Raw genomic sequence first — 24,339 nt, 5'->3', positions numbered from 1 at the left:
ACCGACCTCGCCAGACTGCCCAACAATGTCCGACCACCAAAAACCGGATTGGTACGTCTTCACCTTAACATTTAGTCCTTGACAAAAAAAACAGTAACTATAACTGTTCATGCAGTTCTATCAAATACCAGCAATTATGGACAAAAATGTGTTGTAAGCGCTCAGTACTCCACCAGAATAAATCTTCACTCACCAAGGCCATGGCAACTAAATGAAACAAAAATGCACAAATAAACTCCCACGAATATTTTGTACCATCACCTATGAACTATTCACACCAGCAGTGATGTGACTGGCTGATGCCTTTATTTGTATTGCAAAAGCTTAGAGTTCAAAAACATGTTGTAGAAATTAATCATTTAAAAAATGTGTGAAGGCCTTAAGGGTGAATATTTCTGCTGCAGTCAGCACGACCTACGTTTTAAGACATGTTAGTAATAGTCCATGTAGTCAGAGGATGTTCTGTTTATTTAAAATGTGTTTGGAATTTTTTAATAAACACTGATAAAGCACTTACATGTCGAGTCAGTATTACACACTACAGCCTCTAACAGGATATTATATTGGGGTGTCAAACATTTGGCCTGCGGGCCAAAACCGGCCCACCAAAGGGTTCAATCGGGCCTGTGGGATGAATTTGTAAAATGCAGAAATTAAACTGAAAACATTAACTATCATGGGTGTCAAAATCATTTTAGTTCAAGGTCACATACAGACCAATAATAACTCAACGTACAATGATAACACCAAATTTTTTTCTTAGTTTTAGTGTAAAAAAGTACACGAACATGAACAACCATGTACAACCTGAAATGTCAGAAAAATAACTGTAATTATCACAATATTCTACCCGTTACCAAATGTTTTTTGTATTTGTAGATCCAGTGTGATCTCTAAGTTATAATGTACATGTGTAAATGATAAACTGAGGCAGAATATTGTTAAAATTGCACTTACTTTTCTTGATAAATTTCAGTTTTTTCATGGTTGTTCATGTTATTCACAATTTTTTAAAGCATAGTTTGAAAACAAACATTTTCATTACGTAAAAAAAAGTTTGGAGTTATCATTTATAGGTTACTATGTTATTATTTTGGCCCACTTGAGATCATATTGGTCTGAATGTGGAACCTGAACTAAAGTGAATTTGACACTCCTTCATTAACGTTACCGACAGCAGTTATGAAGTACAGATGACAGATCACAAAAGAGTTAGACGACTGATACTGTTGGGATGGTCTGAGGTCCAACATCCTTCAGCATTTATGACCCTAGTGTGCATTTTGTTGATCAAAAATCAGACTCTTTCCCTCTTTGAGAACATAGAAAGTTGGCCCACAGACATTCTTAGACTCAGTTCATAAAATATCAAGTTCCTTATCGATTAACTAAAACTTCCAGAGCTCTGTCAGTGTCTCTGTCACTGCACTTCAAGTGTAATTACATAAAGATGAAAGAAACATTTCCACTGATGGTATTAGCTCAGCTCACCTTGACTTGACCTGGTTGTACCAAGTCAAGTCACGTACTTGGTATAGAACATCTCATTATGACTGGTCGTCGTAGCAACATAGTGTGATGTCATCTTCAACACATCTATGAACAACATTACAACGGAACTTTCTTTCATAGTTTTTCTTAGGAAGGACACAACAAACCTACATAAAGATGTTACAGACTGCCTCCCAAACTCTGAATAAAAGCTTTTCAGTCATGTAGAAATCAGGAGCCAAAGGGGATAAAAGGTCTCCATGCTTCTATCAGCAGACATGGTTGGATGCTTTCACACACCTGATCAGCAAAAGCAAAAGAAAAGAACAAAGAGTTCCAGAGGACAACAAGTTCTTGTGTGAATGACCTTAGAGGACTGAAATGTAATCCAAATGTTTCAAACACCTAACGTCAGCTCAGTTATAGAAACTGAATCTCTACTACAGGTCTTCAACCTCAAAAAGCTAAAGCAAGTTGCTGACTTTCTAGGCCATGATATTTGTCCACAGGGAATATTACAGTCCAAGCAGCCCAGAAAACCAAAACCACTTCTTCTGATGGACGAGGGGTCATTACAACTCTTACACTGGTAACCTATTTAAAAAAAAAAACTCCATTATCAAAGAATTTAACTTAAATCCTGGGCTGTTTTCAATAAATAAAATAGCTCTAATATCCTTGTATGTCAGTGTCATGTTCAATCAAGAATCAAAACCAAGTTGAATTTGTGAGGTTGCCAGGTTCTATCTCTATGTTAGGGATGTCATGTTAACAAAAATTCAGGAATCAACAGCGATACCACTACAAGTACACAATTCTCGATACCAAATCAATACCATGTACATATGTAGCATATTTATAATACTTCAAAACTTTGTAAAAAATGTAAAAATATAAGTATCTCCAAACTATGAACAAACTTTGCAGACATTGTCCCAAGGAAGAGACATAAAATTTTAAATTAATCCAACCAGTAGTGACGTAGACAACACTGGACACAGCGTATTCACAATAGCTCATGGCCTATCAGCAGGTGAGCTAAGTGGCAAAGAAAGATTACACTTGTGAACCTGTCTAAAACTCGTGACGCCCCGTTTCTTCAGGAAAACCCACTGAAACGCCTTCACCTTGGACAGTTAAAGACTAATCTCAACTTCTTAATAAAAACTACAGTTGGTTAATCATTTATCACCCAACAAGTACAGAACAGTAGGTATTTAACATCAACACTAACACTACAGAGTTTGACATGCTGTACCACTTCAGCTAATGGTGTCAGCATGATGACACCAAATGTTACCATAGTCTCTAAATATGTATACAGATGATGCACCATACTTCGCCTGTGAAACAAAACAGTTCACTTCCTGTCTTTGAAGAGGCTGAGGTGAGAAGGGTTTTATAGATTATGTAGATGGAAAGCAGATTAAGATGATCTAAATGCACTGAATAAAAATATAAATGCGGCACTTTTCATTTTACTCTTGTTTCTGATGGGTTCAAATCAAAAACGTATAACATTTTCTGTGTACACAATAGAGCTATTCCTCTCACACTGCATCAACAAATTTGTGCAGATCTGCATCACCAAGCATTTCTGCTTTGTTGAGATATTACATCCACTTATTAGATATATCAGGGATGTCAGGATGCTGAATAGACAGCAGCATTATTACACAAGTTTACTTTGAGTTGGTTACATTAAAAGGACATTCTGAAACAGATAATAAGATAACAGATAATTCTCTCCTGATGAAAGTGTCTGAAAAGTGTCATTTTAATTTTAGAATGTTTACAGGATATATAGCTTGTGAAACATATGTCCAATATTTATTTCTGGACATTAGGGTCAGAGAATCAGCCAAAAAATCTGAAATGAATGGGACTGGATCTGCCTTTAGTCTCCTACAGGGACCATGTGACCCAAAAACAGGAAGTCATTCTCCAGTGAACCATGTTTTCTTAAAGTCTTTGGTCTTGCGTAGTCAGACCTCTCTCACACAACAGCAGTGGCAAAAATAGAAATTGATGACACAGAGTGACAGCAAAACAAATGTTTAACATTAACACTCAAAAAGTCCATTAAGTGTACATGGCTGCTGTGACAGCTTCTTCAATAATTTAATGTTTAATGGGTATTAGTGTAGAGTTTTCAATGCTGTTACTTGAATTAAATTCTGTTAATGCAGTTCATAAGGTCGGAGGTTTGCACTTAGAGTTGGTATTTTTAGTATACCTTCTACAGGCGTTGGTGGTGTAGTGGTTAGCACTTCCACCTCTCAGCTAAAAGGTCAGGGTAAAGCTCTCTCCTATTTCCTCTTGGTCTTCTTCTTGTATGTGGGTCAATTCTTCTATCCGTGCCCTTAGTTGGTCTGAAAGGGCTTTTGATGACAGGTGTTCTTACTCCTAATGTTTTAAATGTTAATGCTAATTGCTAATGCTAAGTGCTGTGTGCATTATGATAGGTAAAATGCAGAGAGGAAATTAATCATCAGTTTGTAAAGATGTTTTTTTTTCTGAAACAGGTCCCACGATGTCCTCGATAAACGAATACATTATACGTATTCAAAGGCTAATAGAATAATTTAACCTCATATGGTTAGAACATGTATGTGGAACATTACTATTTATTCCTGTTGGCATATGGTGGTGGTTTATGCACTGATACAAAAACGTTTTTCCCCACAAAATGTTGTGAATGTTTAGTCAAAGCTTTCTGTTTTTTATGCTGACTGCCAAATTTAGAACCAAACCAAGGTACCAAAGAAGACCTAGAGTTTGTTCCTCTGCACCTTCAGTGGTAGTTGCACATGCTTCTAATGTGCTAAGTGCTAATGGAATAATGCTAATGCTAATGCAAAGTGTTCTGAGTATTAGGATGGGTAAAATGCAGAGACTGAATTTCTCTACTAGGATAATAAAGTAAGTTAAGCTTCAAGCTATGCTGTTTACAGTAAACTAATAAATTATATATATACGCAAAGGCTAACAAGCTAATTAAAGCTCATATAATTAGAATCTATTTGGAACATAATGATTTATTCATGTTGGCATATGGTGGTGATACGTGCACTGATACAATCATTTGTAAGTGCCTAAAAAGCTTGTAAATGTTTAGTCAAAAGTTGCTGTTCTTTATTTTTCCTTTCCTACACTGACTTTGCCAACTTTAGAACCAGACTAAAAGGAGGAGGTGGAGGAACCAGCTGCGTCCTGAAAACAATGAGGTGGGAGCAGCCACTTCCTGTCTCTGTACTGGTGTGAGGTCCAGCAGCTCCGTTGTCACCGCTCCACCTCAAAGTGTTGTTCTTAAGACCTGAAGTCCAGCTGTCAGCACCTTCAGTGTCATTCGGTCTTGCTGTATTTGGTATTTTTAATCTTGCACTAACCACTTCCTATTCTTCAGTTTGATATCTCTGCACATTTAACCCATAAAGACCCAGTGCTAGTTTTGTGGCAGGCCCCAAATGAATTTTTCTCTATATTTAACCTTTCTTCAGTAATTTATCCCCATTTTTTGTAATATTATCTTCTTTATTTTGTAATTTTTTCAATGAAAATCAGGCATTTTTCTACATTTAATTTACTTATCATATAGAAATTCATAAATGCTCAGAGTAAAGTGGAGGGTTATTATATCAGACAGAAAATACTGAAGAAAAAGTGGCTTTTTCAGCAAAGATAGCATTAAGTGTGTGTAAAAACAAGCATCTCCATCCACTGTCATTGATCCAGCTCCATGGGTTTTACTGGTAAATCAATGTTGTAGAAGATGACAGTGTTTCCACGGTAACTATGCAGCCTCCAAACATCCAAATGGGTCATATCTGATGACCATGAAAAGATGACAAACTGTATTTTACACCACTTATTTACACGTATTGATAGGATTAATGGATGAACAGGTATTAAACAGTTTAGATCAGTAGATGTTTTGGTCGACAGTGGATGTTTGGGTCTTTATGGGTTAAGGACCATTTACTCAGGCTGATTAGACTCTGAAACAATTACACCCATTTTACAAACCATATCATCAAGTACCAGCACTACAGACCGGAGCTAATGCCTCCTAAGGGTGCATTGTGTTCACTGAGTCTATCAGAGGGTGTACAGTTCATGGAGTGTGCGTTTCTGTCACTACATTCAGGTGTGGCAGGAACACCGAGCGGATAAGACCCTCCTCTATCCGACACCACGCCACATTCCTGGAAATCCACAGCATCCTCTGTGTGTGTGTGTGTGTCTGGAATGTAAATGACAGGGCAGGAAGAAGCCATGAGGTACAGGAAGTGAGGGTGTTAAACCCGAAGCCACATGATGCCTCACACATCATCCAGACACGGTACAAACACTGCAATCACATCTGGAAGCCACTCAGAGTCACAACTAAGGCTGGGGATCTCAGTCTCAGATCACGATCAATGTTAATTTGGCATACAAGCTGCTTTTTAGAGGAGTTGGACCAATAGTGTCATTAAATATATGAAACAGCATTATTAAAGCTTTACCAATGAGCTGACATTAGTTTGAAATGACCCGAATACCAGTTTAATTACAGTATTTTACACAAACTGCTGCCAAATGAGTTTACAGTAATAATGTTGCTAGGCTCCTGAGTTTAATTCATTTATGGTGATACTTTAGCACGGTGGTGTCAAACATACAGCCTGTGAGCCAAAACTGGCCAGCCAGAAGAGTCAATCTGGTCCATAGAAGGAATTTGTGAAATGCAAAATTCATGCCATACAAGATATTAAGCATAAACGGTGTCCAAATCATTTTAGTTCATGGGCAACATAGAGCCCAATTTGATATCAAGTGGGTCAGACCAGTCAAACATCATCATGAGAAGCTAAAAATAATGACAATTCAAATTATTCTTTGTTTTACTTAAAAAAAAAAAAAAAAAAGTAAAATTAGATGAAAATGTTTACATTTACAAAGTATTCTTTTTTTAAATAAGGTGTTGCTTTTTGCTCCACAAACTCATGGTTAGGAACAGGGATGTCCCGATCTGATCTAAGGATCGGTATCGGCTGCCAGTCTGGCATTTTTTTAGAAGATCCGATTGGATCAGATGTAGTCACGTGATCGGGCTGATCCAGTTTTCAGTGTAGTTCCGCATAAGGGCTTCCATAAATAAAAACTAAGCATCATGCAACATGTTAGCTGCGTGGGAATATTTTTCCCTGGAAAGCAACGAAAGTCGAGCAGCAACTTGCAAGATGTGTAAACTGGCAATTGGGCGAGGAGGGAGCATCAGGGCTCACTTTAAAACAACAAATTTGATTCATCACTTACAAAAATATCACATGACCAACTATGGGAACTCCAAGGCTGCGGCGAAGATGAATGCTGAATGAAAGCTGAATGTACACTGAATGCAGAGCCAAGAGAAGAAAAGGTTTAGTTCTTATCCAGTTCTTTACATGTAAAATCTAAGTTACTGATTGCGTGATTATTTCTTTTTTTATATTTAAAATCTTATTTTAAAAGTCTTGTTTGTTTGGGTTTTTTTTTTTTTTTTTTTTTGGGTGGGGTGGGGTGGGGTTATAAGAGGTATAATATACCACAAATACTGGATTGGATTGGACTTGGTTTTTAATATGACCTGACTTAGAGTAAGTCAGGTCATATAAAACTTCAAAGACAAAATTGAAACAATAAAAAACCTTTGGGTAATACTTTGGTTGCATTTCATTTTAATGCTGGGAAGAGCTATTTTGATGTTAACCATACACCAGAAATTAATTTCATTTCATTCATTTATTTTGTTTAAAATCAAAATTTAACAGTAAAAGGTATCAATATCAGCAAAACTAATCATAAAAAAATCGGGTCAGAAGCAAAAAAAACTCCAGACCGAGACATCACTAGTTAGGAATATACAGGAGCATTTATTTTTCTTGTATGCTTTTTAAATTTTACAGGACAAATGGTAACTGGTTTAACTGAGAAGAAAATAGATGAAACATGTCAAAGACTAGAAAAGCACTCTGAGAGCGCAGACCTCCGCCAAGGCAGATCAGTGCCCCCCCCCCCCCCCGATCACTCCCAAAATTAAATAATTTGTTCCTTGTGCCAGTATCAACATTTCCTGAAATTTTCAGCTAAATCCATCCATAACTCTTTGAGTTATCTTGCACACAGACAGACAAACCAACACCGGCAAAAGCATAACCTCCTTGGCGGAGGCAATAAGGCTTCAGTGGTTCAAATGACACAGAAATCCAATAAATTCTGTGAAAATCCTTCTAAATCTAATACAGATCTAATTCCTCCTGCCTGTCTCTATGTCTCCTGTACATTGGACCCTGTAGGGTGTCCAATCACGGGCATTTTTCCAGTTACTCAATTCCTAAAGGAAATAAAAAACGTTCTGGTGAGGGTATGTTGTCAGGGGCCAACCAACACTATGCACCAGTCAGCGTCAGAAGTCTGGAAATATTTCAGATCAAAAGGGCCTAAATATATGCTGTTGCGTCCCATTTCTAAACCCAGCAGCGACATTTCCAGCTGACAGCGGCAGCATTTAAAGAACAGCCTCTGACGAGTGTGTGAAGTGGGAACAAAGTGACGTGTTCGGATGTCATATAGAAAAGAATATATGTATGTGTGTGTGTGTGTGTGTGTGTGTGTGTGTGTGTGTGTGTGTGTGTGTGTGTGTGTGTAAAATGAGAGTCTGAAGCTGCAGGTTTTAGTCATCGCTGGAATATGTCAACAGCAGTCGGTGAGATGAGGGGGAGTTTGTGTAAGTGGTGTGAGCGCTAGTATTAGGAAAAAAAAAAAAAAGAACAAAAAACACCATTCACAGACCGTCAGCCAACCATGTGTATCAGCGAATCACATCTGATGGTACGACAAGTCAGATTCCTGTACGATGACCTACAACAACCATCCCATTCATGAGAAGATCCTGCATCAGTTCATCTCTACATGTATAACAGGCTAACGGTACTACTACTACTACTAATAACAATAATAATAATAATACTAGGTATTTAACTGAGTGAAGCCAAATCTGCTTTCCGGTGGCCATGGAAAATGGGGGGTGTGCGGACGGCACCTCCGCTAAATTCTCGCTCCATCGTGTCAGCTAGTGATGCAAATAAGTCAGAAATGCCTATTTCTTCTAAGCTGCCCCTCTTCATATCCATTTATTTTATTGAATTTCTCTGCAGAATTTCTTTAGTTCTACTCCATAAATGTCATTGTCTGTACTCTATCCAATGGTACAATGAATCAATCATTAAGGAAATGACATGCTTTTTTCATTAAGTATATAAACAATATTTAGCTTTTATTCTTATAGACCCTACTGAAAGAGAAATTCAGGTTCTCAGGAAAATTGCCACTTATCAATTAATCGTTAATCAATCGATAAGGGCAACCAACTAATGATTAATGGATTGGGTTAATGGATAATTCTTTTCCCTACTACTAATGTACGGCTGTAATTTCTACTTTTTATAACTTCTGTTGCTGTTGTCTTGTGAGGACACTCTTGCACAAAGATAATTTCGTTCATGATCATCACTTCTCTCCAGATGGGACAACAAACTGAATTCTGTTATATTTAGGGTTTAATCCAACATCTGCATCAGAGATATAATTATGTTTGTTTTTGCATATTTGGTACTGGTTAAATAAAGGATAAAATAAAAGAAAATAAATACATTTACAATGTGAAAATGGACTGAACTCTAACTGCCCCCCTTTACAGAGTAATAGGAGTAAAGAGAAAGGAACTGTTTTCATTTTAAACAAACTGAAAGCAGACTGACCGGTTTGGAAAACACCTTCCACATCTTTCTGTTTTGTGGTCTTTTCTAATTTTAGCTTTTACTTTCGTATTACCACCTTACACAACAGCGTCACTCCGATTAATTTCTTGTTATGTTTAAGCAAACTTTTAAATTGATCACAAAGAACAGATAGATACACTATATGGACAAAAGTATGTGGACACATTGAGTTCAGGTGTTTCTTTTCTAACAGGGGTTTGGGATACGAAACAATAATGACTAATGTCAAAATATAGTTTTATATTGGGATAAATATCCTTGCATTGGTTAGTTTGGTTTAAATTGTTATATTTGCATCCAAAATGCCTCAGAGATGGTTTGACTGAATTGCTCAGTTTTTTTTTAATCCATGACTATGACTTTAAATGTTCTTCCTCTAAATTTATACAATATTTTCCATGCTCTGACTGTAAATAATAATTTTCTACCACAACTAACCATCTACTTTCTTCACATCTCACTGAGGAAGAAAAATCTCCCATTAAACTTTAAGGAAATATTGATGTTTTTATCTCAAATCATCATGAACAGGACATCTTACAGCTGTAGACATGATGTGTCCTAATATTTATGTCTTTATATTTATAGACATTTACATCAAACTAACCAATACAATATTTATCCCAATATAAAACTATATTTTAACATTAGTCATTATTGTTTTGTATCCCAGACCCCTGTTAGAAAAGAAACACCTGATTTCAACATGTCCACATACTTTTGTCCATATAGTGTATATCCCTCAACCATAATAATCAGTTAATATCTCATCATCGTCTTTATCTTCTTTGTCTTCTTTATTGTTGTGTTATATTCACTCTGATAAATTTGTACCACTGATTTTCTTCTCATCGACAGATACTGCAGAGCTTTAAACTGAGCTCAGTGGTTTTTATACATGAATTCTTTGTTTCATTGGAGCAAAAGGCAATAAATGCCAACATAAAAACAACAAAAACCGAAAATAGCATCAGCTTCCAGACAACTGGCCCAGAATCTGACAAATAATGCATGACTATTCTTAATTCAATCTTATCTTTTCCTTCTGAAGCGTGTATTGGTGTTATCTTATTCGTTTTATGCTGCTCTGAGTATTTCATTGTAAGGTAACTTCAGTTCCCACTAGCAATAAAGCTGACTTTTACTTACTTTTGTCCACATGCTCTAAATATACAGCCATACATATAGCTCTAAATATATACCAAATATATATTGAAACACCATTAGAACAGCAATTTGTATACTAGACAATTATCAATATAAGTACAAGAAATAGACATAAAAAAAGTGTGCAGAAATATTGTTGTGTGTATGTGGTTTTAAGGGATATAAATATACAGATCCTGGCCAAAAAAATGAGTCCCACACTAAAATTTTTTGCATGCATTCAAAGGTCATGGACCCAAATGAAAGTCCATATATGACTGCAGGGCTTTAGATTACCTTAATTTGGGCACATCAGATGCTGGAATCGGCGGAGGGGGTGGGTGCGGGATTAGATTTTTCAACAGTAATTCCTGTTTTCTCAGACTATTTCAGATATATTCAAGAGTATGAAGGCATGGATTCCACAAGTCTAATTTCCAGAAGTATTGATCAGCATATGGCCAGCTGATTTTAATTCCAAAATCACAGGACTGCATGCAGGCAGATAATTCATATGTCATATGTTTCACTGCGTTTGTTATGTGAGTGGCCTGAACTTATAGGTCGCCCACGAGGCATGGTTGTTGAGAGAAAACCTTTGGCGTACAACGTACGAGTCAATCTCCAAGCTCTCATCACCTCTCATTGGCCGAAACGGGTGATTTAGACCAATCAAACGGCGCAAATATGTCATACCTGCTGCCAGACAATAGTCTGGTCTTGTCTGTCTTTTATGTTTTGTGTGTCACTTCCTGTTTTATTTTGTTAAGTTTTCCCTCATGTGTCTTGTCTGTCGTCTTTACTTCCTGTTCCCCGCTCATCCTGACCTCTGTCCTGATTACCTGTCTCCGCCCTAATTTGTTCCACCTGTGTCTAGTTGTCTTCCCTCCCTTTTGTGTATTTAAACCCTGTCTTTTCCCCTTGTCAGTCGCCAGTGTGTAACTCCAGTAGTTCAGACCAGCGTACTTGACCTCGTTTGTTCGTTTGCTTGCCTGTTTTTTGACCTGTTTTGGATTCCTCGGTTTCTCGTCTTCTGCCTGATCCCTGTCGGTTTTGTCTGCCTCATCTGATCTGGTTTTGACCTTCTCGCCCTGACTACCGGTACGTGAGTTTGCCTAGTCCTTATGTCCTGTTGCTCGGTTGTTAGCCTGCCTGTGTATGACCTGTTTCCGTCCCTGACCTCCCTTTGCTTTTCCCCAGTCGGGGAAAATACTCCTAACACCGCTCGGGGAGACGGGCTGCTGCCCTCGATCCGGAGGACGAATCTGAGAAGAAAAACCCCAACCATTATCCTCAAGATTCTGTCACTCATTATATTTTTTCACCTGTGTGTGAACAATAAACCTTTTGGAACTAACTTTTGTTGTCGGAGTTCTGCATTTGGATTCTGTGTTTGTGCTAACGTTATCACAAAATATGACTTCTGCGGGAAGCATGAATACTTGTGCTTTCCTGTTCGGTACATATGTGTTGTTGTTGTCAATGTTTTCTCTGTCGTTATGAACAAGCCTTGTATATTATAACCGATGTGTTTTACGGGAGGAAAAAAGCAGGGGCGAGTGAGTCAATACTTTCGTTTACACTCTGCTCTGGCCTTTTTTTATTTTTAATTTGGGGACATTTAATTTGGGCACACCGTTAGTCGGCCCAGCCAAGGTGTAATCTAAAGGCCTGGACTGAGCTTAAAATGAACTCAGTGGTTTTTATACATGAATTCTTCTTTATTTCATTGGAGCACAAGGCAAATAAATGCTAACATAAAAACAACAAAAACGGAAAATAGCATCAGCTTCCAGACAACTGGCCCAGAATCTGACAAATAATGCATGACTATTCTTAATTCAATCTTATCTTTTTCTTCTGTAGTGTGTATTGGTGTTATCTTACTCGTTTTATGCTGCTCTGAGTGTTTTAATGTAATATAAATTCAGTTCCCACTAGAAATAAAGTTGACTTGTAACTAAATACTTTTGTCCATATGCGCTAAATATACAGCCATACATATAGCTCTAAATATATACCATATATATATATATATATATATATATATATATATATATATGTATATATATATATGTATATATATATATATATATATATGTATATATATATATATATATATATATATATATATATATATATATATATATATATGTATATATATATGTATATATATATATATGTATATATATATGTATATATATGTATATGTATATATATATATATATATATATATATGTATATATATATATATATATATATATATATGTATATATATATATGTATATATGTATATATATATATATATATATATATATATATATATATATGTATATATATATATATGTATATATATATATATATATATGTATATGTAAAAGCACCATTAGAACAGCAATTTGTATACTAGACAATATAAGTACAAGAAATATAGATAAATAAGTGTCCAGAAATATGTGTATGTGGTTTTAAGGGATATAAATATACACATCCTGGCCAAAAAAATGAGGTTAAACTGAACTCAGTGGTTTTTATACTGGAATTCTTCTTTGTTTCATTGGAGCAAAAGGCGAATAAATGCCAGCATAAAAACAACAAAAACCTAAAATAGCTTCAGCTTCCAGACAACTTGCCCAGAATCTGACAAATAATGCATGACTATTCTTAATTCAATCTTACCTTTTCCTTCTGAAGTGTGTATTTTAATTGTTTTTAATTCATTTAAGTGTGTATGTAACTTCAGTTCCTGCTAGAAATAAAGTTGACTTGTAACTAAACTGAACAGCTCAAACAGCTGATTTGTTCCTGGTTTGTAGAAACACAACCCTCCTGTAGTGATGACAATCGCTGACAGACAGGAGGCTGGGTCTTAAACACTGAACTCATGACCCCGTGCTCCGTCTGCAGTGTTTTGGCGTTCGTTGAGACGGGGTCGGGTCTCTTCGTTGTCACGGCGCTGTTGGCTGTGTTACCTGGAGACCTAAACTGTGTAGAAACCGGGTGCAGTTTGTGTTTCAGTACGTGTTTGGGCTTGTGCGGCGTCTGATATGAAAGCAGGCTGCAGCTTTGTGTGTGCATGTGCGACTCAGGCTGCTCTGAAGCCCTTCGGTACATTTACTCGTGTACACGTTGACAGTCGTCTGCTGTTTTGGTCTAATTTGATTTCACGGGGTTCATCACACTTCTGAGCCCAGGGATTATTAAACTAACAGTTTACTGCCATTAGTCCATTACGTTAATGATCTGTTACGTGTGCTCTGATGTAGTTTGTATTAACATGTTCACAGCTGCAGCTTTTGAGCCCATTTTAGTCTGTAAACCTGTTCGTTTTTGATTTAGTATTATGGGATGGATTATCACAATCATCAGAATACTAATTAATCACAGGGGAAATTGTTGTGTGTTACAGTTGCTCTGTGCAGGTATAATAAAGAGTAGCAAGAAATAAATTATCAATACCACAAAAATATACACACTATATGGACAAAAGTATGTGGACACGTTGAATTCAGGTGTTTCTTTTCTAACAGGGGTCTGGGATACTAAACAATAATGAAAAACGTCATAATATAGTTTTATATTAGGATACATATCACTGCATTGGTTAGTTTGGTTTAAATTGTTATCTATAACTATGTCTTAAGACATTTAAGATACTTAATTTCTCTCAACATTGATTTTGTTTTTTTAATCCATGACTATGATTTTAAATGTTCTATTTCTAAATTTCTTCATCCTGCATATTGTGTTAAATAAAGTGAATTTAGCCAAAAACATACAAATGGACTGTTAACTATGATTTTAAATGTTCTACCTCTAAATTTCTAAAAAATATTTTTCATGCTCTGTCAGTAATAATAATAATAATAATAATAATAATAATAATAATAATAATAATAACAACTTTCTACCACAACTAACCATCTACTTTCTACACATCTCACTGAGGAAGAAAAATCTCCCTTTAAACTTTCAGGAAATATCGATGTTTTTATCTCAAATCATCATGAACTGGACATCTTACAGCTGTAGACATAATGTGTCCCAATATTTATGTCCACATCAATATTTATAAACTTCAAAGAAACACCTGAATTCAATGTGTCCAAATACTTTAGTCCAAATAGTGTGTATATAAAGCTCTAAATATACAGAGACACATATGTGTAGCTCTAAATATATGCCAAATATTCATATTAAAACACAATTACAACTAAACAGCAATTTTTAATGCACAAGACAAATATTATCAATTTAAGTAAAAGACATATACATAAATAAGTGTGCAGAAATATTGTGGTGTGTATTTCTAATTTTGTGGTTTTAAAGTATATAAATATACACACCATAGACTGACTTATATTACCAAAGGAAAACTGGAGGAATATGTACAATTACCAGAACCTTATACGAACATTATGGTATCTGGAAAATAGGGACATGACATCCAAATTATTACTGTTTTATTTTTATTATTATGACTGGTGTATTTTAATTTTATTTCTACATATATGTATACACGTTAATAAGAATATAATATTTCATATATATTATATTTGGTGCAAGTCTAAGTGGTGTGAATGGGTGTGTGTATGGGTGTTTGTGTTGTTTTAATTCATGTTCTTCATGTATATTATTATTTACTTTGTTTAGCTTTCATTATAAAACTTAAATACCAATAAAAATATTGGGGAAAAAAATATACACACCATGGCCAAAAAAATGAGTCCCAGACTAAAACCTATTGCATGCATTCACTGCAGCACTGTGTCGATAAAATTATCCAATGCCACGACATTTTTTAGACACTTAACATTGTGAACCTCGACCTGACCAAAATGAACCGACCCCAGATCATAACACACTGTAGGAGCTAGGCATGATGGGTAATCCCTTCCTCTGCCTGAAACAGGGTCAATCTGGACTCATCAGACCACATGACCCGTTTCCATTAAAACGCGGTGGAAAACATATCTAACATGAGAAAGTTGTGTCGAGAAGGGGTTAAGATGCAGACTCAGGTTTATAATTCTGTCAAACCAAACCAACACTGACTATTGATAAAGTTCATAAAATGTATGATTTATGATTGTGTGAGGAGGAGCTGCTGCTGCTGCGTTCATTCAAACACATTAACTTAATGAAATGTAAATTATTCTAGTTAGTCTAGTCAACAGAAATGCACAATTGGGCGTGAACAGATCTGAACTGCCTTTTAGCGACAGTGTAAGTGGAATTTTTTTCCACTTGATAAGTTTCCTGAGGATTTATGAGTATGCTTTAGAAGCACACACGGAAAAGAGGAAGAACTGAGATACTAATGAAATGTGATTATTTAGAGACTAAGCTGCCAAACAAACTCACACATAGATGAATTTACCCCAATATAACAATCCATCTGTGTAAACCCAGATGGTAAAAACTATCCAGCAGCAATAACACGTCTGATATCAAAACAGGAAAAAGTAAATCATCACAGCAGGTAACTGGTCGGTCAGCAGATATCTTCATGTACAGACCAGAGTCAACTCCAACTGGACAACACTTTATGGAATATAAGAGTTCCAATTTCCCTGTATGTCAGCGTCATATTCTATCAAGAATGAGGTTGTCAGGTTCTGTCTCTATAGTCACTTTTCCATTGGACATCTACGCAAAAGTTTACTGATATTTACTAAAAATCAAAAAAACAGAAAAGCGTAATGTTAGTTTTTCCATTAAATCCCAAATGCGATGATTTGTTTATTTATTATTGCGAGATGACATGAGAAGTCATTCCATAAACATGGCGACAAACGTAAATATGGTGTTGATTTACAGATATATTCATTATTATTATTACTATATTATCCCTCTATCTTGTACTAAATTAAAAAATGATTGGGTTTCCTGGTGTGTCCACACATACTGCGACATGTTTCTTCTTCTTCTTTGCTTGTTTTAACGTACATCAACATCTGTTTTTTTTATTCACATGACTCTAGTTGTGAAAAAAGATCTTTCCATTGCAGTTTTGTGTGATATACCATTTGCGCTACACCTGAAAAACCACCTCTCGCCAGCACAAAAACTTTTAAACGAAAAATGAGACTTTTGGTGAAATTATCATTTTTTCCATTAGGTAAATTTTTATGTGCAAGTTATATTTGTCCAATTTGAGAGTCAATGGAAAAGCGACTTATGTTAGAGTCCTGTGGTCTGGATGCAGATCAATCTCCCAATAGAAGTGGGCGGGACTTTCACAGGAGGAGAACTCAACTAATTCAATCAAAGTCCATATATGACTTCTGTCAGTGATCAATAAGAACTATATTGATATCTTTAACCATTTACATGTTATAAACCTATATATAAACCTTTATTTACCTAACTGACTATTTTCTGACTGTTTAAATTAAGGACAGGACTCAAATATACTCTTAATTTACTCAAATTTCATGTTATATACACCTGGAAAAACACAACTACAAGAGGGGAACAGGAAGCATTTTGTTGAGACAAATCATCTTGATTTTGCATTTGTTCACAACATTTAGAAAACATAAACTTGATTTAGCAAATGACTTTAACCCTTTAGTTTGTTTTTGTTTTGTTTTACAAAAAAATGTAATTATGATATCAAGATTTCCAAAAGCTGTATCTTGGAAGTGGTTTGAGATAAAGTTATACTGTAAATTAGAAAAATAGTGGGTTTGAACCAAAGTTTACGATAGAAGTAAATGTACTCATCTAATTTGCATATTGTGACATCACAGGGCGATGGCCATATTGGAATGCATAACTTCTTGTAAAATTGAACTCCAACTCTAAACTATTGATATATCAGCTTTTATAAATCCTCTATTAGACGACAGAGTATAACATGCAGGTTTATAATGTGACATTAAGAGATTAGACTGATCTTTACATATAATAGAGTTTTTAAGACTGAAAATATTTACAGACGACTTGAAGGGATTATTTTTTTTCCTGAGTTGTGTCTTTATTTAGCCTGGGGCGTCTTACACAGAAATCATTAAAAACATTTTCCTTTCAGCTGCACAGATCTAAACCATAGTAACCCTAAAGCTGTGTGAGTGTTTTCCTGAGACACTCAGACCCTTAACGGCCGTTTCCACTGTTTAACTTGAGGCTGCTGTGTGTATTTCTGTAAACCTGACTCTGTGGTTATGTAAGCCACATTTTCTTGAAGTCTCAATGAAGATAAACAGAGATGAAAAGTGAAATACAGCAGCATGATGTCACACAGCCTTTCCAACACAGCAGACCCTGATTTTCATGCTGCGTTTAAAGACTGTACGGCATGTTCAAGGATCACATTTTTTTGACATCCAGTGAGCTAACAAAGCTCTGGGTTTTACTTATTTAACTGTTAAATGAAAGTGAAATCATGTCTGTTTCATATTGGTTTTGGTTTAAAGATGCAGGTACTGGTTTAACGCTGAGAGAACAGACAGAAATATGTTTTGTCACTTGCATCAGCATTAAAATGCGATGCTGCTGTTGATGTACTGACACCAGCCCACAGTCATTTCTGATTTCCTTCACATTAAAACATATCATCTTCATCCACTGTTCTCAGAATATATGCCTACAGTCTGACATGATGCAGGAGCAGGTGCTGGGAAGTAATGACTTCATGTAGCTCAAGGCTTGATGCTTAAATCTTGGCAACTGGATCAACCAAAACAAACAACCACTGTTTATTTGCAGGCGTCTAAAGGCTTAGACTGGAAGATTTCCTCAACAATCTAGTTTATCGCAGCCACGCTGTGCAACACGGATGTAATAAATGTGGATAAGGCAGGTATGTGATGATAACAACGACTGAATTTTGCACAAAAATTAAAATCATCAGTGCATGTCATCAATGAAGCTAAGCTGGGGTGTGTCAAACATACGGCCTGTGGGCCAAAACCAGCCCACCAAAGGGTCCAATCCGGCCCATGTTTCCCCTACAATTGTATTAGGGGGCCGCCTCACCCCCCAATGGCACTTCCCACCCCCCTAAGACTGCAGACCGACCCCCTGTACAAAACTGATCTGGGCAAGTAGTACGTTAGTTAGAAAATAAATACATGACTTAGACATAAACAGGCAGTCAGAGAGATAACAGATAGCTGGATGGATAAAATAGCTAGGTAGCCAGCTGCTAAATAATAACAATAATAATAATAACAATAACAATAAATGAATCAATAAATTAGACAGACAGAGAGAGAGAGAGAGAGAGAGAGAGAGAGAGACAGACAGACAGACAGACAGACAGACAGAGAGAGAGAGAGAGAGAGAGAGAGCGCGAGCAAAAACTGAACAATGTACCCCCACCCCCCAAGGATGCAAGACTGGGGGAAACACTGAAGAGTGTCAAAATCATTTTAGTTCAGGGGCAAAATACAGCCCAATTCAATTCCATGTGGGTCAGACCAGTAAAATATTGCCACAATAACCTATAAATAATGACAACTCCATTTTTTTCTCTTTGTTTTAGTGAAAAAAATTTCAATTTCATGAAGACGTTTACAATTACAAATTACCCTTTTACGAAAAATGTGAATAAACTGAACAAACATGAACTTCCACTCAGTAGAAGAGAAGAAATGAGACTACCAAAGCCCACCACTGAGCTGAGCAACACCAGTAACGCACCTCTAAGCCAGTCAGACAACTACCAACAGACATTAAATAACACAAACAAGTAGGTGCAGTATCTTCAAAGCTATCAGGAAAAAGGCAGTCATGCAAGACCGTGATCAGGTTTATCGTAACTGTTTTCTTGCAGTGTTTACATGCTGCGTTATCTTCAGTTTTACAGCTGTAAACTCAACGCTGTTGCCGTATTGGAGCACTTTTCATCTCATGGTCTTCTAATCATCCCCTAAAAGCACATTAACATCCTGGTAAACAAACATAACACACACTGTGAGCATCTTCCTCCTCTCTTTGCTGAAATGTGATCTTCCTTCATGTTACCAGCAACAGTAAATCACTTCCAGTTTATCGGACACTAGTGGCTCTGTTCGTCTGTTTACAACAATTTAATAGTATTATGTTGATCATGTTGCTTATTATTGAGGCAAAACCAGGTGAATTCAGGATTATGATACCATTACCAATTTTTTCCTAAACAGGACACTTTTTAATTTGGCAAAAACTGCACCAGACCAGACCTGACAAACCACAAATCGGCCTCAGACGTCATGTCTTCAAAGCAAACTCCCTCTCAGAGAATATTTCCTATTGGGGACTCTAACGTGGAGCTCCTCATAAGCTCAACTTCAGGTTCTTTTAGTACCTGTGAGAAATTAAATCCAACATATGTAGATTCATTCATTTAAAGCCCTTCAGACACAAAAAAAAAACCCTACACCGAGGTTGATTATACAGTGACATCCTTTTATAGCTTTATTTATGTTTTACAACTATTCATATGAAGAGCCAAGAACTGATCTGAATGCAGCCTTAAGGGGATTCACTGTTTTACGGCTGTCATACATAGTTAAGAGACAAATGCAATGGGATTCACAACAACAACAACAACACAGCTCTTCTTGTAGGTTTTAGTGTGATCTCTTAAAGAGCAGCAGTAAATGAACCAAAAGACCTGATCCCACCTCGATGATCAGCTCTCATGTCAAACACACAGAGTGCACAGCAAGGGGGAGGGATTTGTGAAAGGCAAAAATTACACTGAAGATATTAACAATCAATAATGTTAAAATCATTTTAGTTCAGGTTCTACATACAGACCAATATGACCTGAAGGGGTCAGACCAGTAAAATATGATCATAATAACCTAGAAATAATGACAACTACAATTTTTCTCTTTGCTTTAGTATAAAAAAGCAAAATTTCACAAAAAATTTGAATAACCCAAACAACCATGGACAACCTGACATTTTTTAATAGAAAAATAAGTGCAAATTTGACAATATTATCCCTATTACTAAATGTTTTGTGCATTTTAGATCCACTACGATTTGTATGTTGTAATGCACTTGGGTAAATGAAAAGCTGAGGCATAATATTGTTAAAATTGTACTAATTTTTCTTAAGAAATGTTAGGGAGTTTGTGGTTGTTCAGGTTAGTCATGTTATTTTAAAGGAGTGATATTTTGCTTTTTTTTAAATGGAATTATGCATTTTTTAACATTTCGCTGTGGTCTACATAAACTGTAAATGCTCTGCTTGGCTCTGAATTCTTCCTTCATTCAACTCCACAGGTCCATCTTCAACCCTATTTCTGACTAATGACACCAGAAAGGTGGTTTGGAGCGCTGGCCCTTTAAATGCACATGAGATACTTCAGGCCCCACCCCCTCCAGGTTGTTGACTGTGCTACTCTGTCCCATTCAACCACTTGTGTTTGTTAATACAACCAACAACTGAACATTTTAGGTAATTGACTCAATGTTTGGACATATTTTCAGTATGGACTACAACCGCTGCTGCTGATAAACAATTATGTCGAACTGGAGAAATACTCGTCTCAAGTCTGGACCTTACATGTGCAAATGTTGTGATGTAACTTGTTATAAAACGTAACAAATTAAGCAGCAATTCAAACAGGTTGTAGAAATCCACTGGATTTATGCTGGAATCAATATATATAGTTTTGCAGCACCTGGAGGGTTCAAATTCAAACTGTGTGAGCTATTAGGGTCCAAATACACAAATAAATGAACCAAAGACTAATAAAAGTGGGTTTAGATAAATATGAGCCCTTTAAATGATACTTTGTAGATGTAAACATTTTCATAAGGTAATTTGACTTTTTTCACTCTAAAACAGAGAGAACATTTTGGAGTTGAAATCATCTACTGGTTATTATGTTATTATTTTACTAGTCTGGCCCATTTGAGATCATATTGGGCTGAATGCGGCCCCTGATCCAAAATGAGTTTAACACCCCTGGTTTACTGTGTCTGTATACACTCAAGCAAAACAAACCATTTACATACAGCCAAAGAACACAACTCAGTACAAAACCTCTAGTCATCCAGTCCAGTACGGGAGTTTGTCCAACTCTGCATCTAAAAAAAGACGCTTAATCACAAATCACTGATGAATGAGAGAAATTATAAACCCTAATCCTGCAAATTAACAGCACAGACTGAACTTGTCTAATCTAACCTGGCCTCTAAATGCATTATGGGAGGGAAGAGAAGTGGTGGGGAATTCCACTGCAGGCCCACTTCACAGTCAGATCCACGATAAACACTTCAGTGCCCACTTTCACTGCATAAACCTGCAGACGTTTACTTCTGGCAGGAAATCACAAGCTGCGTTTTTCTTTTTCTAATTCCAACAACCTTTCATAGGCATTTGGAGTTAAACGGGACCATGAAGTGGTCATCAGTGGAGGAGGATTTAACCCATAAAGACCCAAACAGCCACTGGAGACCAAAATCATCTATTGATGTAAAATGTTTAATATCTTCTGATCCATTAATTCTATCAATACATGTAAATAACTGGTGTAAAATACAGTTTGTCATCTTTTCATAGTCATCAGATATGACCATTTGGATGTTCAGATGCTCCATAGTGAACGTGGAAACACCGTCATCTTCTACAATACTGATTCACCAGTAAAATCCATGGAGTTGGATCAATGACAGTGGATGGAGATGCTTATTTTTATGTATAGATAATGATATCTTTGCTGAAAAAGCCATTTTTTCTTCAGTTTTCTCTGTCTGATATAATAACCCTTAACTTTACTTTGAGCATTTATGAACATCTACATGATCAGTAAATTAAATGTAGGAAAATACCAGATTTTCATTGAAAAAAATTACACACTGTCATCTTCTACAACACTGATTCACCAGTAAAACCCATGGAGTTGGATCAACGACAGTGGATGGACACACTGGGTTTATGAATGATCTGGTTTCATTGGACACTTTTAAGAGGATGTTGTATGACTTAAAGAGGGAGATATCTGGCTGCAGATGTTTTGCCTGACGCACTTTTGTCTACATTCCGTGAGCACTTTTTGAAGAGTTGACTTTGGAAGGTTTGACTTGTCTATGTGCTTTTTGTGTATTCATTTAATGTATGGAAGTCTGTCTGTAACTATTTAATGTACTGCTGTCTATCTTGGCCAGGACACTCGTGAAAAAGAGATTCTTAATCTCAATGAGGTTTTCCTGGTTACATAAAGGTAAAATAAAAAAAATAAAATAAAAAATGTTCAGTCTATTACACTGGGTTACAAAATAATGTTTTTTGCAAGTTGTCTAGGTTTTTTCAACTGAATTAGGACCATTTTGCACCGCTAAATCCAAAAAGGACATCTGTTTTTTCAATCAGGTCAGGTTTTTTTGCTAATTTGATTTTGAAAAATTTGATCTTCTCACAAAAAGATCTTCTAGTCGAAGCCATTTCATTCACCTGTAATATTAAAAAAACCATTAATCATAAATTGGCAAAAATAAAATCTTCAGGACTCGTTTATTGCAAGAAATATGAAAGAATTTTGTATCATATGATGTGAAAAGGCCCATAAATGTAAGCAAAAATACTGTACTGTATGTTGTCACTGTATAATGAAACTGTATGTTGTAACTATGTGTTGTGCTGCCTCTTGGCCAGGACTCCCTTGGAAGAGAGGTTCCTAATCTCAATGGGATTTTCTTCCTGGTTAAATAAAGGTTAAATAAATAAATAAAATGAATAAAAATGTTAAAAAGCCAATATGTAGCATAGTTCAGAAAGCTGACCTGATTGAGCAAAATTAATGTGATTTTTGGATTCAGCACACCAAAATTATCCTAAAACAGCTCAAAAAACTTAAACAATAAATTTGTTGTTGACCAGCGTTATAGGTTTTACTAAAAAAAAAAAAAAAAAAAAAAAAAAAAAAAGTCATGTTTTCTTTAGTTTTATTTGATATAATAACCCTCATCTTTAATCTGAGCTTTTATGGACATTACATTGAATATAGGAAAATACCAGATTTATACATAAAAATGCAAAACACAGAATATAATATTAGAATAAATAGTGATAAATCAGTTAAGAAAAAAAAAAAAAGGTTAAAAATAGATCAAATGTATGTAGGAACAGTCATCAAAGTAGCACTGGGTCTTTATGGGTTAATTATATAATCTGCTCCAGGTGTACACACTGGGATCTCTGCATCCAGACTCCTACAGTGGTCCAGATCCAGATGCAGTTCAGTAACCCAAGGGTTGTGGGTTCGATTCCCACCAGTGTCCATAAAGTTCACTGCGTTTAAGGAGTATCCCCTCATACCGCAGAGCAGCAGATAAACCCGGCTGTGTCCTTACCTGCCTCCACCGTGTCGGTCAGGTCGTGGTTGGCAGCAGTGCGGGGGAACTCCTTCAGTTTTCGGCTGCTCAGGTTCAGGACGCCGCTGGCCGCCGCCTCCTCCAGCGCGCGCTCCAAGCCCCGGTTCGGGGGCAGGTTCTGGATCGACGGAGAAGAGCCGAGCTGGGAGAGCGGAGGACGAGCCGCCTCCGGTCCTAACGTGGCCATAGTGTTTCCCCCCGGTCCGCCGCGTCGCTGTGGAGTGTTTGTATCCGACAGAAGAGGCGTGGGCTCGGGCTAACGCAGTGCAAACCCACGGAGCTCCGCGTTCCCGGGCGGTCAGTTCCTCTTCGGTTGATGTCGCCGCCGCGTCTGCCTCCCTCTCTCACCGCGCGGCGTCAAGCACGCAGCACGCGGCACGTTGTACGTAGCACGCACGGTGACGTCAGCCTTTCAAAATAAAACGCATCCTACTGTTTGATGCCAGGAAAAGAGGAAAATTTCTCCCAGAGCTAAAGCATTATGGAATTCAACTTTTTCTAAAACTGAGTGGTCAAAAGCATGGACATTACCATATAAATACTGTATTACAAACAAAATTAGAATTTTACATCTCAA

At 36.6% G+C, this 24,339-nt stretch overlaps 1 protein-coding gene across 1 annotated transcript in view; it reads right to left on the bottom strand.

The window, feature by feature from the left end:
• LOC115412803 (leucine-rich repeat and calponin homology domain-containing protein 1-like) overlaps positions 1–24,084 on the bottom strand; it is a 100,142-nt gene extending 76,058 nt beyond the window's left edge. Inside the window, exon 1 of the mRNA XM_030125464.1 lies at positions 23,742–24,084. Coding sequence (XP_029981324.1) covers positions 23,742–23,949 — 208 coding nt within the window. The 5' untranslated portion in view covers positions 23,950–24,084. The remainder of the gene's footprint in view (positions 1–23,741) is intronic.
• Between the last annotated feature and the right edge of the window lie 255 nt (positions 24,085–24,339).

Source organism: Sphaeramia orbicularis, chromosome 21, assembly GCF_902148855.1.
Source record: "Sphaeramia orbicularis chromosome 21, fSphaOr1.1, whole genome shotgun sequence".
Lineage (NCBI taxonomy): Eukaryota > Metazoa > Chordata > Actinopteri > Kurtiformes > Apogonidae > Sphaeramia > Sphaeramia orbicularis.
Note: the sequence above shows the minus strand (reverse complement) of the source record. Positions and strands in the feature narration are given on the sequence as shown.